Raw genomic sequence first — 16,355 nt, 5'->3', positions numbered from 1 at the left:
GTCTTCCTGCAAATAGCGTTGTATCCATTTGCTGACCAGTCATTCGTAGTCAGGGAAGGGAAGCAGCTTAGCCACCGTTAAGGAAAGCCAAGAGCAGGAACCCACACTTTGCTCTGGTGTGAACTCAGCCTTCTCTCTGAGGCCTTTGGGTGATCTTAGAGGGGTAGCTTCATAAGCCTCTCTGGCTTTCGTGTTTGTGTTCCATCGTCTTATGTGATCTTTTTCTTTTCTTTCCTTTTCTTTTCTCTTTTTTTTTTTCTTTTCTTTTTGATACAGGGTCTCACTCTTGTCACCCAGGCTGTGGGTGACAGTGGAGTGCAGCGGCACGATCTCGGCTCACTGCAAACTCCACCTCCCAAGTTCAAGTGATTCTCCCACTTCAGCTTCTCGAGTAGCTGGGATTACAAGTGTGTGCCACCATGTTTGGCTAATTTTTTTTTTTTTTGATAGAGACAGGGTTTTACCATATTGGTCAGGTTGATCTCTAACTCCTGGCCTCAAGTGACCCACCCACCTCAGCCTCCCAAAGTGCTGGGATTACAGGTGTGAGCCACTGTACCTGGCCTCTTTTGTATAATTTATATTGTCTTCCTTAATCCCCATGGGCTCCCCTGCCAGGTTTTTTGAGTTTTGTAGTATAAATAAAATAAAATTTGGTTGTACAAGGTAAGTGTCTTTGTAATAAAGGAGGGAGAGACACAGCAAGTCAGATCTGGAAGGAGTCTTCAAGGACTGAGGCCCAGAGAGGGAGAGTGGCTAAAGATCACCCTGTCAGTTGTTCTTCTGGTAAGCTCAAAAACAGGTGGACACCAGGTCAATTTTCTTCTCAAGAAACTGCCAGGGAAATTAAAAAGAAAAGATCGCACCAAGTTCTGGGAAAAATTAAAACATGAAAACACTGCCAAGGAAAACACTCTGTTAATTTTGACAATTCATCGTTGTCTGATGATTGTGAAACTTCTGCTATGACTTCCAATATTCCTACCCTCTGATATTCACATATGGTATGATCCCATCCCCCTCGAGCGTAGGCTGGGCCTAGTGACTTGCTTCTGATCAAAAGGACTTGACAAAACTGGTGAGATGTCATTCCCTGGCTCTCCTTGGTTTGCTCATTCTGATGACAGCAAATGCCATGTTTTCAGCTGCCCTGTGGACCAGCACCATGCGGCAGGACACTGAAGGTGGCAAAAGGCTCATAAGGAATAGAAGCCCTGAGTCCCACAGCCCTTGAAGAACGGAATGAACAGGACACCTAAATGAGCTCGAAAGTAGATCCTTCCCCAGTTGAGCCTTGACATGAGAACACAGCCTGGATAACAATTTTGTGACAGCCTGTGGGATACCCTGGACCAGAGGACCCAGCCAAGTCAGGATCCTGACCCCTATAAACTCTGAGATCATACATCTGTACTGTTTTAAACACATAGTTTCAAGCTTCTGAGCTTTATGATCATTTGTTTTGCAGCGATACATAGCTAATACATATTCTGGCACCAAGAATGGGTTGTTACTGTAACAAATACTTAAACATTTGGGACTGAATTTGGAACCAAGCAGTGGGTAGAGCCTAAAAGAATTTTGAGAAGCATGATGGCAAAAGCCTAAATCTCCTTCAGCAGTTTGTTTGTTTGTTTTCTAACAGAAATCTGGAGTTGGAAGATGCCGCCTGTGAGGAATATATTACTAGAAATAGCAGAAGAAAGGCCCTTGCTCTGTCGCGGCAGAAACAGCGACACTGTCATCTGCAATTATGTGACTAATGAACTGAGTGATTTAGCTAAAGAGTACCAAACCAAAGATTGTAGTTGCCTCTAAGTTTCTTCTTGCTGCTTGTAATGAAATGTGAGAGGAAGGAGATGAATTGAAGAAGGACGTGTTAAAGATGCCAGTACTTAATGGATCTGAAGTCTCACCCTCTCCAGATGCCAAAAGATGCTAAAATTAAGAGACGGCTTCAGAGGACTGTCTGGAAAGTACGGCCAAGAGTGTGACTGTACGACCTGTTGTTAAAACTTCAGAAAGAACAAAGGATCAGGGTATTACTCGGTCACACAAAGGGCACTTCAAAGAGATTAAAGATATGCCTGATATATCCTCTTCACAGAACCATAGGGGCTCCAGGAAGCTTAAGGCTCCTCAACCGGAGCCCCCGTTAAAAAGGGGTGTGGCTTTTGTTCCGTAGAGTGAACGCCTGTAAGTTTTACTGTTGAGAATACAACATCAGCAACATGCTGGCAGCTTGGGATAAAAGGGATAGAGACAGTATAAAATGAAAAGATATCATTCAACAAAATATAAAAATAAAAAAGTCAGAGAATGGAAGCAAGAGTCCAGGGGCTGGGAGCCATGGAGAGTTACTCCCAGGCTTTGAAACCTAATCAAGGGATGTCCAGCGTTTGCGTGGCTGGATTTCAAAATTGCTATGGACCATTGACTCCGTGTCTCCATTTTCCTCAAGTGTGAATAGGAATGCCACTAGCTCTTATCCTATGCCTAGCACACCATTGTTTGTTAGGTGCGTTCGGGACAGATAGCTTAGTTTCACAGATCTCTGATGGAGAAGAATTGAATCTGAGAAGCTGTACTTACGGAAAAACACTAGAGGAGCCTCAGCCACACCTGGAGCTGATTTATATGACCAGATTCTAGCTTTTAAACTGATGCTTTAATAGAATTAGTATTTTAAAGCTCTTAAGAGGGGATGACTATATTTTGCATGTGGAAGTGATGTACATTATTGGGGGCCAGAGGGCAGAAAGTGGTGGGCATTTGACATGGTTCCTAACGATCCCTGTTTCTTGGTATAATCCCCTTTAGTGTGGACTGGACCCAGGGATGAATGGGATGTGGCAGAAATGAGGGATGTCACATCCATGATGAACTTGTAAGAGACTATGACTTCTGTCTTGTTCACTCACTGTCTCTGGCTCACCTCATCTGCTCTGATGGAAGCCAGTTTCCCTGTTAGGAGCTGCCCTATGGAGAGGTCCACAGGGCAAGGGAACTCAAAGCGGCCTCTTGCCAACAGCTCCAGAGGAACTAGATCCTGTCATGTGAGTGGGCTCCTTCTCTGATCGAGCTTTGAGATGAGACTAGAGACCCAAGCAACACCTTGATAGCAGCCTGTGAGAGACCTTGAGTTGGAAATATCACCAACACTGCACCAGTATTCCCAACTCACAGAAACCGTGCCGTAGTAAATGCTCTCTTAAGCCCGCTAAGTTTGGGGATGATTTGTGGTGCAGCAAGAGATAACTAACGCAAGTCCTAGGTCAAGCGTCCTCACGTCTAGTCCGTCTTCACAAATACCCAGTAAGGTGTTCCGAGAAACTGCTAACTTATCCTCTCACAGATGGAGAAAATGAGGCTCAGAAACAACACAGGACTTCACCAGGTGGGGCTAACGTTAAGTTGCACATCTTCAAGGCAGATGAAGTTCCAGTTTGCTCCTTCAGGTTGGCTTTCTCCTCCTACCCCACCCCCGATCCCCAGCCACCCACCTGATGTGCCCACAGCAGCTCTGTATGTACCAGTGCACTGCCAGTCCAGAGCAGTGTGTACTGGCTGCAGCAGAAGTGTGGACTCACTTCCAGTTTCTGACCCAGAGAGAGAGATCCCAAGAGACTTTGGTCAAAGAGGGCAGGAAGGTAGCTCCAGTCTGGGCAGGGATGAATGGGATGTGGCAGAGTCTTCACTCACAGGCAACTCTGAATGGGGAAAAGGAAGATGAAACCCCACATCCTGGAAGAGCCCTGGCCCTTCCTAAGTCTCTACCTCACCTCTCCAATCTCTTTCATAATGGCAGGAAATACGTGAGCCACACTGATGTGTGCTGAAGCCCAGGAGTGCAGATCCCCACTGCAGAACTACTGGTGAAGACCAATGGATGGTTGCTAGGAAGTGGCCCTCCCTGAGATGTTCATTGGAGTTGCCATGGTGATTACTATACACAGGGCTCTGTTACCTCAGAGGGCTGATAGGCCCAGCCCTAGGGAAAAGAGGCCAGGAGAAAGCCAGGACTGAGGAGGCAGGAGGGGCTCCATGGGTTGTTCACTCTCTCATCCACAGAAGAACGTCAGTTGAGCACCCACTGTGTGCCAGGTACGTGCCAGGGGGCTCAGGGGGCTCAGATGCTACCAAGTGCAAAAGATGTTCTTGGGAGTTCAGAGGACTAAGTAGAGAGAAGAACTGGCTCTGTGTAGGGAAAAGGAGGAAGGACTTACGGAAGGGTCATTTGAATTGGGTCTTGAAGGATGCCTAGGAGCTTAGCAGTTTAGAAGGGATGAGAATATTAAAGGTATGGATGTGTACAAGAGAACAAATGTACATCAAGGTCAATGGGGAAGGAGAAACATGCATCTGGGGCTGTCTGGTTTGGATGCCCAGAGAGCAGGGACCAGGGAGTAAAATCAAAGCAAGAGTGGACTAGTGAGAGTCCTCTCTCTCCTTTTCTTGAACAAAGGGGCTACAGAAGGAGATCAACAAAGTTAAGTGACTTCTTTTCTGCAGGAAGAAGGAGGCAAAAGCCATTGGTGCCAGCACTGGCCCATTCCTGTCTGGCTGTTGCTCAACATGGACGAAGGGAAGGCCTCTTGCAAGCCCAGCCCTTCGGTGTTTCCCTAGGAAACAGAGGGGACTGTGTTTAAACTCCAAGTCCCCAGAATCTGGGCCTGTCACTTATTAGACAAGAGACTTTGGCCCAGTTCTTTAGCTGAACTTTCCTCGTGTGTTGTTAGAAACAGGTTCTCAGTGCCACAAAGAATCAACACCAAAACTATGGATCTGTCAGCAAGACAGTTTCACCTGCAGAAAGTGGGCCGTCGCTGGCCACCCTGCCACGACAGCCCCCCTGAACAAAGGGAACAGGAGTATTTATAACCCAATGTGGCCACCCGACTGCTGTGTCCAGTTTCTATTGACCAAAACAGGACCTCACGTTCTAAGCTTTACCTGATTGGCTAGCAACTTAAAACTTTCCTAAACAGGTAAAGGCAAGAAAGAACAAAGAAGAGAGAGAGAAAAGCAAAGTACTTCTTTTTTTTTTTTTTTTTTTTTTTTGAGACGGAGTTTCACTCTTGTTACCCAGGCTGGAGTGCAATGGCGCGATCTCGGCTCACCGCAACCTCCGCCTCCTGGGTTCAGGCAATTCTCCTGCCTCAGCCTCCTGAGTAGCTGGGATTACAGGCACGCACCACCATGCCCAGCTAATTTTGTGTATCTTTAGTAGAGACGGGGTTTCACCATGTTGACCAGGATGGTCTCGATCTCTTGACCTCGTGATCCACCCGCCTCGGCCTCCCAAAGTGCTGGGATTACAGGCTTGAGCCACCGCGCCCGGCCAGCAAAGTACTTCTTAACAAGGCAAAGGAGGAAACGATCATCGAATGCTTGCCTTGGCTCGTCCAGACAGGACAGGGTGAATATCTGGGCAGCCAAGGAAACTCGGAAGACAAACTTCTATTTCATTCTCTATATATGTGAAGTAGGTAACACCCAACACTAAAGATAAGGGTGATGAACACATGAAATCTTTTTTTTTTTTTCTTCAAAATGTAGCATGTTGCTTTGCACAGAGAGAGAGAGATCACAAATAACTCTAAGCCACTTCCACAAGCAGCCCGTCAGCAAGTCCTTCAAAGGACGTTAGACTTGGATGCCTTTGTCCCTCTCCACAACTCCCCCCCCTAGTCCAGACCATCCCCATCATTTGCCTAGATATCATCTATTGCTACGTGACAACACTGCCATACATTTAGAAGCTTAACATGTAATTATTATCTCACAGTTTCTTTGGGTCGGGGGTCTACTCGTGGCTTGGCTGAGTCCTCTACTTCGGAGTTACTGGCCAGGGCTGCAGTCTCATCTGAGGTTCCACTGGGAGGAATATGCTTCCAAGCTCATGTGGCTGTGGGAGGCTGCAGCTCCTTGTTGTAGACTGGGGGCCTCGGCTCTCACTGGCTGTCAGCCCGACGCCATCCTCAGCTCCTTGCTATGTGGGTCCCCAACATGACCCTGACTTCATCAAAGCCAGCAAAGGGAGAGTCCCCTTGCAAGAGGGGGGCATTACAGTATGGTGTACCATAATTGCAGAAGTGGCATCCGTCACCCTTGCCCTAAGCTATAGGTTAAAAGCAAGTGACAGGTCTCACCTGCAATGAAAGGGGGAGGGCCACCCAGAGCATAAACATAGGGGGCAGATACCGTGGGGACTATCCTGGCGTCCACGATATCCTCTGACAGTCTTTTCTCACTCAACAGCCCAGCAATCCTTTTAAGACCTATGTTAGGTCATATGCCACCCCTCCAATCAAACCTTCCAGCTCAACGACAGTCAAAGCAGACATCCTCCTATCTACCTGCGAGGCCCTATCCAACGTGTCCCCCATTCTTCTCTGCCCTCAGTTCCTCCCACTTTCCCGAGCGCTCCCTTGGTCCTTTAAGACTCTGCTCACCTTCTGCTTTTTAAAAAAGCATCCCACCCCACCCCACACTCCCTTCTCTTTTCCAACCTTTTCTGCCGTTGCACCGTATCGCCGTCTGACATTCTGTGTGTACTTGCTGTGTCTTCCCACGGTAGGATGTGAACCACACGTGAGACGGGAAGAGGACTGTTTTGTTGGTGGCCCGGAAGTGAGAGGGGTCAGCCCTCCAGACTACCCCAGTCCCTCCACTGTAGATCCCACCAGCCTCAGCATTCACCCCCACCACCCAAGCCACCAGCCCCAAAGCCGACCTCCTCCGCGTCTCCTGAGCACGTATTTGTTCCAGCGCCAAGCCAAGGAAGGATTTGGTCTCCAGCGCTCCAGGATCCTGTCTTCACTGGAAAGGCTGGAGAGTAGGAAGCTGGGAGTCTCCTACAACCCCAAAGAAGGGCTAAGAGAGCCTTTTTCTGGGAAACTTGAAATCCAGCCACATGGGGCTGATCTACATGGTTGTTTTCTTCTACCATGGCTTCCTGATTCACCTGCCAGATCCTGGACCTTCTCCCAGGGCCGAAGCTATTTCTCCAGCTCCTCCCTCCACTGCTCCCCAGGGAATCTTACTCTGAGCCAGGAAGGGTGCCCCGGGCACAGACCACCTTCCTTTCACCTGCTCCTGAGCATGGCCTCTTCTGAGAGGCCCTGAAGCCGTGTGACACCTCTCTGGACATATTGGGAAGGCCAGCTGTCCCCCGCCCCTACCCAGGAGGCTGAGCCTGTAGCAGCCTGGGTTTCAGCAATCTGCCTTCCTGATCCCCTTCTCACCTGTCTTCTAGGTAGGACCCAGCGTGCTCTGGGACAGAGTCTGCCTGGCATGGGACAGCAGGAGGCTGCTTCTGCCAAAACTGAGTCAAAGTGGTATGCTCGGTGTGGCTTCCCCAACCAGAGGGGGCTATGGTGGTCTCTGTCCTTCGTGGAGTCTCCAGAGTTTGAAAGAGATGGAAGTTTGAGGGCAAGGATGGAACCCAGGGAGAGGTAGACAAGCACACTACTCAGAAAGGCGAAGTTTATTCCAGCATCGACGGGGAGAGGGTGAGCCTTGCACAGCAATTCTAAAATCAATGTCAATCTCCTTTGCCTAAAGAGGTGTGAACTGGCTGCGAGTCACGGGGTCCCTAAACCAGCCGCAGTTACAGTAAGCAGAAGATTCTGGTCACAGCTCAGGCCTTCCCAGACTTCCCCTGGGACACACGGGTCTCTGGGGGCGCCCGGCGAAACCACTCAGACCAGGAACCATCGTACACGGCCACATCAGGCTTGCCACAGAGGTAAGCAGCCAGAGCCACATGGCAGGCAGTGACCCCCTTGCGGCACGTGGCAATGAGAGGCTTCGAGAGATCCACCTTCTTGGTCTGGAACAGAGCACGGAGCTCTTCTGGGCTCTTCTCAAAGCCATCCTCAGTCAGGAAGTCCATGAAAGGCATGTTGACTGAGCCATGAATGTGGCCCGAGTCCAGTCCTGGGCGGGGCAGAGGACAAAGGTTAGGGGAGGTATGAGAGGTGGGGACTAAGGGGGTCTGGGGGATTCAGTTGGCTATAGCTGGAAGGATAGATAGCTTTGCAAATAAAAATAGCATATGTGTTCTGCTTGGAGCTCCATTTATTCCTAGCCCTACCTACTATCAATTCTCATTACTTAAGACACCTGCGCCCCCTCCCCTAACACCTGTCTTGAAGTGGGGATGCCCAGAATCACACCTGCTTCAGGGGCTGGCAGCATGAGTGTCGGCTCCACTAACCATTACCTTGGGCAAATCACTTCACTTCTCTGAACCTCAGTTTTCTCATCTGTAAAATGGGCTCAGTGGTACATACCTATCTCACAGCATTGTTGAGAAGAGCAAATGGGACAAATGAATGCAAATACCATGTGCTGAGAACACAGCAGTGAAAGGGAGAGACAGAGCCAGGCCCTCAGGGAGATTCCAGTCTAACAAGGTAGACAGACGCTAAACAGATGACCATGTAACTAATCAGATAGGTCACCCTGGTTTACAGATGATTCCGCTGAGGCTTGGCCAAACAAAAGGGCACATCTAAGGTCACACGGAAAGATAAAATCAGAGTCGGGATCATATCAGGGCCTCTGGTTTTCTGTGAAGCACGCAGTTGCAGAAAGAGCCTGTGACTTGGTATGTCAAATTCCACCTTGAGGGACGTAAGGTCAAATTCCACCCTGAGGGAGTGATGTCAGCTCTCTGAGCCTCAGTTTCTCCATAGGAGAAAGGGAAATGAGAGTGCCCGCTGGATACTGGCTGCTGTACAGAGCAAATGGCACGAGGAAAGCGTTGGCTTTGGAGGCTGGCCCACCCACGCTGCGATGCTGCGCCCCCAGCCACTTCACCACCGACGGAGGGTGTAGGGGGAGAATAGGGCGGTGTGGGGCTTTTTGGTCCCCTCCAAGAATTTGGAAGGAAGCAGCATGGGGGGGGACTAGACTGGCTCTGGGGTCCTTTCTGGAACTGTCTCAGTACCCAGCGAGGGCCCTCGGCCAAATCTGGCTTTAGAAGAGCAGGAAAGTATGGCAAAGGGGACTGGGCCATGGCCAGAGCTGGTGCCACCCACAGGGTGAGGCCACGGGCCAATCCCATGCATGCCCAGGCCACTCCTCTCTTCGTCAAGCCACCCACACCCTGGCAGGGATGGGGCTCTGTGGCTGACCCCTCCCAGTGCCCAATCTGCCATTTGGCCTGACACGGGTCTACTCCGTCTCTTTGAGCTCCCCTTGCTTCCCAGTCTCCACCACCCTATTCAACCTGGACTATGGGACAGGGCCGGAGCAGGGTGGCAGGAGCAGGAGACAACGGATCTGAGTGCTGTGGCCCCAGGGCACATAGTGGGGGTATGTGCAGACAAGCAGACCCTGAACCTCCAAGCCTCAGTCTCCCCCCTGCAGAATGGGGAGAAAACCCCACCTGCCTCCCAGGTGTGTGGGGAAATCTAGCTACTGCAGCTAAAAGCAGCCAGGGACCCCGGCAGGCACATGATTATGCCAGCAGCATCCTGGTCCTTTCACCCCAGGGCCAAAGAGGATTCCAAAATCTATTAGCATGAGTTGAGTTGGATTGGCAGTGGTGTTGGCCACCAACTGGTCACCAGGTACAGATTTCCTTGTGCCTTCTCCACTCCCACTGCCTCACTTGAATAGCCTGAAAATAAAGAATAAGAAAGGCCAGGCATGGTGACTCACCCCTGTAATCCCAGCACTTTGGGAGGCCCAAGTGGAAGAATTGCTTGAGCCCAAGTTTGAGACCAGCCTAGGTAGCACAGCAAGACCCCATTGCTATGAAAAAAAAAAAAAATGAGCCAGGCTTTGTGGTGTGCACCTGTAGTCCCAGCTACTTGGGAGGCTGAGGTAGAAGGGTCACTTGAGCTCAGTAGGCTACAGTGACCTGTGATCATGCCACTGCAGCCTGGGTGATACAGCAAGACTGTCTCAAAAATAAAATAATAAGGCTGGGCGCAGTGGCTCATGCCTGTAATCCTAGCACTTTTGGAGGCCGAGTAGGGGAGGATCATGAGGTCAGGAGACGGAGAGCATCCTGGCCAACATGGTGAAATCCCATCTCTACTAAAATACAAAAAAGTTAGCCAGGCGTGGTGTTATGCGCCTGTAATCACAGCTACTCTGGAGGCTGAGCCAGGGGAGTCGCTTGAATCCAGGTGGTTGCAGTGAGCTGAGATCATATCACTGCACTCCAGCCTGGCGACAGAGTGAGACTCTGTCTAAAATAAATAAATAAATAGGGAAGTTTAATTGAATACAACGTATAAAATTAGAGCAATTTCTTCCTGCTGCGTTTCATCTGTTTGCCTGGAAACTTGAATCTGAGATAAGATGTGTGCCCACCCTACCAACGAGAAACAATTGATCAGCCGGCATCGAGGGCATTCTTTCCCAAGAAACGCAGCTTTCAAACGTGTCCACATTCGGGCCGTGGGCTGAACTGAAGTGCGTTTGAAAGCACAGGGTTGCAGGCTGTTGGGTTTTGTTGCCTCCATCTCTGATGACACAGCCCCATTGTGTTCTTCTGATTACATAAAGGGCTCCTCTTCTGAGTAAAGATCAAGTCAAGGAGTTTCTGTGGAGCCAGCCTCCCACACTGGGCCAGCCTGGATGGGGTGAAGCGGGGGGAGCTCACGGCCTGTCTGGGGCATTTAAATGAGCCCTGAGAAGGGCTGAGATGAACCTGGGCCAGGGAACGTTGAAGCACCGTCAATTGGTGGAAACGCACGTGGGGCCGGAAAGCCAAGGCTCCCATGGATCTCCTCCCAAGCCTAGCTGCAGGCTTCCGGTGCCCCCATTCCCATAACCTGTGATGCCAGGCACACGACAGGAGGTGCTCTCCAGAACTTTATTCTCCTCAGCCCTCACAGAGCAGGGAAGATTACTCTCTCAGCACTGCTGGAGAGCCCAGGCTCAGAGAGGTGAGGCCACTTGCCCCAGGACACACAGCAAAGGTAAGTGAAGTCTGATTGGTCTAGCCCCAATGCCTGTGCTCTTTTGACCACCTTGAGCCTCCCTGGAAAAAAGAGACTGAGGCCAGCGAATAGATGAGATGACCTCCCGTGGTAAGTGAAGTCTGGTCTATCCCCAATACCTGTGTTCTTTTGACCACCTTGAGCCTCCCTGGAAAAAAGAGACTGAGGCCAGGGAATAGACGAGATGACCTCCCGTGCTCAAGTAAACTTCCCTCAGGCCACTGGTAGTTGTAGATTTTTCTTTTTTTTTTTTTTTGAGTTGGAGTCTGGCTCTGTTGTCCAGGCTGGAATGCAGTGGCACGATCCCAGCTCACTACAACCTCTGCCTCCCAGGTTCAAGCAATTCTCTTGAACTCCCGGCCTCAGGTGATCCACGCCCGTCCTGGCCTCCAAAGTGCTTGGATTACAGGCGTGAGCCACCACGGCCGGCCTTCAAGCAATTCTCTTTCCTCAGTCTCCCAAGTAGCTGGGACTACAGGTGCGTGCCACCACACCTAGCTAGTTTTTATTTTTATTTTTTATTTTTTTGTATTTTTGGTAGAGATGGGTTTTTCACCAAGTTAGCCAGGATGGTCTCAATCTCCCGACCTCATGATCCACCCACCTCGGCCTCCCAAAGTGCTGAGATTATAGGCGTGAACCACCGAGCCCAGCCCTAGGTGTGGATTTTCATGGCCAGGAAAAGCTGTCTGGGCCTTTCTGCTTTCACTAAGGAATTGAGAGCAGGCAGCCCCAGAAGGCAACCACCCCTTAACCCTGGCCAGGAGGCAACCCTGCACCCTCCCCCAACCTCTCAGCCCAGCTCTCAGCCCTGGGAGGGAGAGACAAGCAAAGGGGGTGATTCTCGGACCCATACAGCAGCAGGGAAGCCACCCCATGGATCTGTGATCTTTCTGTCACTCCCTGGGTTTGTTTATAGCTCACCCCACCCACAGCAGTGGCCTTGGGAAACAGCCCCACCTTGAAGCCTGCCAACCCCTGGTCAAGTCTCAGCCACTTTGCCTTAATAGAGAAGTCCTTTCCCTGTCCCCACCTGCAAAGTGGGACCAAGCCTACCTACCCCTGCCTGCCTCCCTTGCAGGTGTCCAGAAGAGAATATATAAAAAGGGCTCTGTGCCAGGCACGGTGGCTCATGCCTATAATCCCAGCCCTTTGGGAGGCCCAGGCAGGTGGATCATGAGGTGAGGAGTTCGAGACCACCCTAGCCAAGATGGTGAAACCCCGTCTCTACTAAAAATACAAAAATTAGCTGGGCATGGTGACAGGTGCTTATAATCCCAGCTACTCGGGAGGCTGACGCAGGAGAATTGCTTGAACCTGGGAAGCGGAGGTTGCAGTCAGCCGAGATCGCATCACTGCACTCCAGTCCGGGTGACAGAGCAAAACTCCATCTCAAAATCTGCAAATAAAAGTACTCATGAGGGGGTTGATACCCTCCTCTCTTCCTCACCCTCACTCCCTCCAAGGAGGAAGGCAAATTAAGTCGATAAAGAAACCAGGCTGGACAAACTCCTCCCTCCGCCTCTCAGTTCTTCCAGCACCCTTCTAAGGTGAGCAGCGCTCCTTTCATGAAGAACAGTTGAGCAACGAAGAGACTTGCCTGAGGCCACATGTCAGTATCACATCCGGATAGAACCTCAGGTCTGTCTGACTCCAGGACTAAGCGCTTCTGGAGGCACAAAACTGCAGCCAAAGAGGCAGTCCCTTGCCTAAGGTGGGCAGGAAGTGGCTGCCAGGTGTCTAATCTCTGCTTCTTGCTCCCTTTAGGGTCATTCCTTCCAGAGATGATCCGGGTTAAGGCTTGAGCCCCAGTCCTGCCACCCCATGCCCCTGTGTATGACATCAGGACCGATGAACCCACAGGGTGCCTCCCTGATCCCACCCCAAGCTGGGAACCAGCAACTTGGCAGAGCCTCATGTGCCTTTGTGACCCCAAAATATCTTGTATGGAGGCCAGCAAAGCCTCTTGGAGGAAGGGTTGGGGCAGGCGGGGGAAGACGTGCCACACCCTCCAGGTCTTTGTAGATCGCCCTGGCCTTGGTATCATTCCTTACCCTTCTTGAAATCCCTTTCCAGCCACTGCTACGTTTAAACACATGCACACTCATGTGGGTAGGGCTGCCGAGACTCTTCTCGTGTGATGATAAGGAAACCCAGAGAGGCCAAGCAACTGGACTGAGGTCACCCCAAGGAGGAGTGGCTGAACTGAAATGAGAATCCATGTTCCCTGGTGCTTCTGACGGGGGCCGGAGGAGGTGGGAACAGATCACAGAGGAGGAACATCAGCATCCCGGGCCTTCGGGAGGCATTACCCACTGACGTTTCCCCCCTCCGGGCCTCGGTTTGCTCATCTGTAAAATGAGTGAGGACATTAGGCCTGGCACCTCCAAGCTGTCCCTTCCACTTATTTCTCAGGTTGCTTCAGGGCAGGCTGGGAAGCAGCAAGAGAACCAACCCCGCTGATCCTCCCCCGGTGACAGCTTCAATCCCAAGGAAAGGAGGTGTCTCGAACCAAGGCCAGGAGAGGGCTGCAGGCGCTCCCAGCTGGGATTCTCTGGGAGGTGCCAAATGAACTTGCATCTTCAACTCCAGACCTTCAGAGAGCAAGCTGGGCAAGAAAAATCTGAGGTCTGGAAAAAGCTGTGCTGGAAAGGCCAGAGCCCCGTGCAGTCCTGGCTCTGCCACTAACTAGCTGTGCAGCCTTGACCCCTGCCTCTGAGCGCCTCGGTCTCCCCTCTGTCTGATGAGGTCACCCTTCGGGCCCTCCGGCTCTAAGAGAGTGCAGAAGTTTTCCTAGCATTCTCTCTGTGGGAGGTACGGACAGGAAGAGATGTTTTTCAACAAGTCAGACAAAATGTTGCGCACGATTTAGACTCCGTAGAGGAGCTCTGATGGAGGAAACAGACACCAAGCAGGTGCCCAGCAACAAGTGAGGGCCCTGCTCCGGGACATGGCCAGGCAGGGGCTGGAGGGCACCCAGCAGGAGTGATGGCAGCAAGAGGCCAGTCCCGAGTCTAGGAAAGGCAAGATCTCCAAGGTTCTCTCTGGTTAGGAGGTTCTAGAACTCAGCATCTCCTCTCCTGAGGCTCCCCCGACCCTCAAGCAATATCCAATCCTCCTGCCTTCCCTTCGACAGAAGGGGAACTTCAGCGCCACCTTCTCGGGGCAACCAGCAGAGGGCACTCCCTCCCAGCCCTCGGAAGTAGGGGTAGGGCAGCACGGGACACGTCCTGGTTTATAGCCACGGTTTAAAACAAGGCAGCACTGGGTTCTAATCCTGGCTTCCACCACTAAACTGAGCAAGTAACTTAACACCCTGGCATCCTATCCCCTCAGCCCCCTGCTGCTAAAACAGGGGCATTCAGCTTTGTTGGCTGAGATAATGCGGTGCCAAGTGTCTGGCATGAAATGGCAGCTGCTGCTACAGCTCTGCAAACAGGCTGCAGCTGCCTGGAAAGGTTATGGAACAGACCGCCTTTGCAAACACCAGTCAGGCACCCTGCGGAAGCTGGATATGGGGAGAGGAGGAACCCGGGGGAGGGACCCTGTTGATGTCTGTAAGGGTTTCTGTGGGAGAGAGAGGCCTGGAGGAGCTGGTTGTGACCTTGGGAGGTTTCTGTACAGCAATGCAAACAAACCCTGGCTAGGGGCATGACACCCTTAGGTGTATCCTAGTCCACGTGGGGCAGCTGGGGCCTGGGAGTGGAGGTGGTGGACATGTCACCCGTGACTTCTGCTGATGTCACTCCACAGGGATGCTAGGTGGCTTGTTAGCACGTAGCCATGAGGACACATTCTTGGGGCCTTGTGCATCCAAGCTGGAAAAGCCTTTAGGTTTGTCTCCATGGAAAGACTGAGGTCTACATGAGAGGACTGAAGGTCTAGGACCCTAGAGATGGTCCCAGGCGTGCTTATTCCTTCCACGGGGCAATACTCCCCAGGGACCACCCAGCACTGGGGCACCTACCGAATGCATCCGGTTCTGGCTCAGCACCCAGGAACCGCCCTTGGGACCGTGAATCCACCAGCTGGAACCTCTTAGATTCAAGGTTCTCCAGCACCTGCTCATAGGTCTTGAGCAGGGAACGGTCCAGTGTGGCTTTAAAGGCGGCAGGTTCGGGGCGTGAGGGCTCGGATGTCACGGGGTGGCCCTCTTTCAGCCAGTTCCGGAAGCCACCATTGAGCACTGATACGGTGCGGTGGCCGAACACACGGAACATCCACCAGACCCGGGGAGCGTAGAAGCTGCCCAGGTGGTCACCATCATACACCACCACGTGCGTGTGGTTGCTGATGCCCAGGCGGCCCACGTAGTCGGCGAAGCCAGCCTCGCTGGGTAGCATCATCTCGTAGGGCGACGCCGTGTCCCGGCACTCCTCTATGTCAAAGAAAGAGGCGCCGGGCACGTGGCGTTCCAGGTACTCTTTGCGGGCCTCTCGGGTGCCCGGTGAGTACCAGGACGCGTCCAGCACCCGCAGGCTGGGCCCCAGCTTGCCAGTCCTGATGGAATCCGCCAGCCACTTGGTGGAGACCAGCGCCCGGTAGAGCACCTGATGAACCATGGCTTCAGCTCTGCGTGTCACCTGGCACGGGTGGGAACCAGGAAAGAGAGACAGGCGTGAGGAGGTCGGTGTGGGCAGTAGGGTGAGGCCTGGGAGAAGCTTTCTCGCTCCGCACTCCCCCGGGTTCCTTGTCTACCGCGGCAAGCCAGCGGGGCTGGGGCGCGCAGCGGGGTACGTTTGCAGATTCCCTCCGGAAAGCCGGCCCCGCCCCTCCCAGCGGGACGTGGGGCCCAGAGCAGAAGCTGGTGGGGCGAGAGTTTCCAAGGACTCCAGATAGGGGCGCTTCCTGTGGCGGGGGTCTGGCTCCTAGCAGCTACAGTACCAGATCGCGCCAGGAAAGAGCAGTGAAAACGCGCCCGGGATAGGGGGACGATGGCAGCCTGGGCTTAGAATCCTCTTTTTCTTTGAAGGCAGAGGAGTGGGCGCACGCCATCGCCTGCGGCCTCCCCGGGCAGCCCGAGCTCGCCCGCCTCCAGAATGCCCAAGTCCGGCCCGAGGCTCGCTGCCCTCTGCCCTAGGTGGGTCAGGAGTTCCCGGGGCACCCCGTCCCACGCTCGCAACGCGATCCTGCCCAGGGCAGCAGGTGATCCGGCCGGCGGCCCAAACCCCAGTGGCCCTAGCGCCTGGCCGCCGCCCCCCAGCCCGCACTCACTCGCCCAGACAGCCGAGCTGGCGCTCGCCCCTGCCCGCTGGAGAAGTTGGCGGGTTCAAACCCCGGGCCGCAGCTCCCTGGGCGGCGCGCACCACCGCGCCGCCACCAGAGGGGGGAACCTGCGCCGCCCGCCGCCACCCCGCGCCCCCTGCCTCTCCCCCGCGCCCTCGCTCCGCG

The 16,355-nt window shown here is 52.7% G+C and overlaps 1 protein-coding gene across 1 annotated transcript; it reads right to left on the bottom strand.

Annotated features, from left to right (window-relative positions):
* Positions 1-7,471: 7,471 nt before the first annotated feature.
* TST (thiosulfate sulfurtransferase) lies at positions 7,472-16,262 on the bottom strand. The gene is made up of 3 exons (XM_003932902.4): positions 16,179-16,262; positions 14,932-15,547; positions 7,472-7,941 (listed from the first exon to the last, which is right to left on the bottom strand). Exons 2-3 carry the CDS (start codon positions 15,524-15,526, stop codon positions 7,643-7,645), a joined length of 894 nt encoding a protein of 297 aa, XP_003932951.1. The 5' UTR covers positions 15,527-15,547; positions 16,179-16,262; the 3' UTR covers positions 7,472-7,642.
* Positions 16,263-16,355: the final 93 nt, after the last annotated feature.

Source organism: Saimiri boliviensis, chromosome 21, assembly GCF_048565385.1.
Source record: "Saimiri boliviensis isolate mSaiBol1 chromosome 21, mSaiBol1.pri, whole genome shotgun sequence".
Lineage (NCBI taxonomy): Eukaryota > Metazoa > Chordata > Mammalia > Primates > Cebidae > Saimiri > Saimiri boliviensis.
Note: the sequence above shows the minus strand (reverse complement) of the source record. Positions and strands in the feature narration are given on the sequence as shown.